A 1,496-nucleotide genomic window follows, 5' to 3' on the forward strand; every position below is an offset into this window, starting at 1 on the left:
AGAGAGAGAGAGAGAGAGAGAGAGAGAGAGAGAGATTAACCTTTTCTTTATAAATTAAGCCAATCTGCCTCACAACAAGCCATATTATTCAAAGTAATCCAAGTACATCAGGAATCCGAGCAATTATCATGTTCCGGTCCAAACCCAAACAATGAACAACGACTTCGGTCTGTTCAGCCACGCGTGTGACGTGGGAGTGAGTCAGGACTTGGAAACTGTCAACACAGTCCTTGCTAATAGAGTCGAACCTTCTGTAACGACCACCTGTCCAAGACAATCACCAGTGCATACGATCACTAAACAGTTCCCCCTTTCAGTGTTTTTTTTGTGTCCATCAGCATGGCACCACTCAAAAAGACCACCTGTCTACGATGACCGCTTCTTTTGTCGATAACGTGTGAACGTCCGACAGGTTTTTATTTTTCAAAAAGCGTCCTCGAAAGTCCACGCGCTGTTTTGAAGATGTCACTGGCAATCCTGAAAATCAACTTTGTTTCGCTTTTCAAATATAGATTTTGTTTTGGAACAATTTTTCCCAGTCTTTGTAATACAAACTAGATCTAGATCTAGATCTAGATCTATATCAACAACTCTGACCCTGACCCTAACTGCAACCCCAAACCAATTGAAGCGACACAAGTTGACCGTGGTCAATCAAATGAACAGGCACCGGTGTCGACATCGGAACTTTTTCAGACGTCTTATTTGGTGTGAGGTATAGACATACAGAGACATAAACTATCTTACTGTTTTTTCTTTCAGGTGTAGAAGATCGATTACCTGGACAGAAATCTTTTAAATGAAAAAAAAAAATCCCCCACTTATTCCTCTTGTATCAACTCTGGAAACTGACAATTTGTTTTTCAAAACAAGTTTCAGCTAAATCTAAACAATTAAGAGCACGCAACGCCAAAGCCACATCCATTTTGCAAACAAGACAGAAAGGCACAAAGGGCAAGAATAGACACCCCCCCCCCTTTTCCCCCAACCCTTTCTACCATCGACTAAAAGCACAAACCATGTAAGATAATCTATCCGTAATCCATGACCCATTACAAAACCAAGTGTACTCACTTTCTGCAGGGGGACAGTCTGGCTCTTGATGGTGGATCGCTTCTCCACCGGCTGCTGCACAGAGTATTTATCCGACGACGGCATTATAGCAGCGTTACAAGCAGTAGTAGCAGTAGCAGGTTGCTGTGATTGTGCGCGTGCGTGCGTGTGTGTGTGTTCTTTCAAGAATTCACCCCACAAACAACAGACTGGTGGCACACGCTCGCTACGTTATAGTCTTCTCTTGAAATAACCACGACAGTCAAAGAACCTTCACAGTCAATGAGCCCTCATTAGCGATGACGTCCACAAAAGCACAGACTGATAACTATACGTGTCTTTTCACAGAGCTGTATAACAAGTATAATCGTGCCAATAATAACATAATAACAGTAATTATAACAGTAAAACAACCGTAACAAAATAATAATAATAATAATAAT

General features: G+C 41.6%; 1 protein-coding gene across 1 annotated transcript in view; it reads right to left on the minus strand.

Moving 5' to 3' along the window:
* LOC101860731 (long-chain-fatty-acid--CoA ligase 1) overlaps nucleotides 1-1,403 on the minus strand; it is a 55,640-nt gene extending 54,237 nt beyond the window's left edge. Inside the window, exon 1 of the mRNA XM_005094686.3 lies at nucleotides 1,075-1,403. Within this exon, the coding sequence (XP_005094743.1) occupies nucleotides 1,075-1,158 (84 nt within the window). The 5' untranslated portion in view covers nucleotides 1,159-1,403. The remainder of the gene's footprint in view (nucleotides 1-1,074) is intronic.
* Between the last annotated feature and the right edge of the window lie 93 nt (nucleotides 1,404-1,496).

Source organism: Aplysia californica, unplaced genomic scaffold, assembly GCF_000002075.1.
Source record: "Aplysia californica isolate F4 #8 unplaced genomic scaffold, AplCal3.0 scaffold00087, whole genome shotgun sequence".
NCBI lineage: Eukaryota > Metazoa > Mollusca > Gastropoda > Aplysiida > Aplysiidae > Aplysia > Aplysia californica.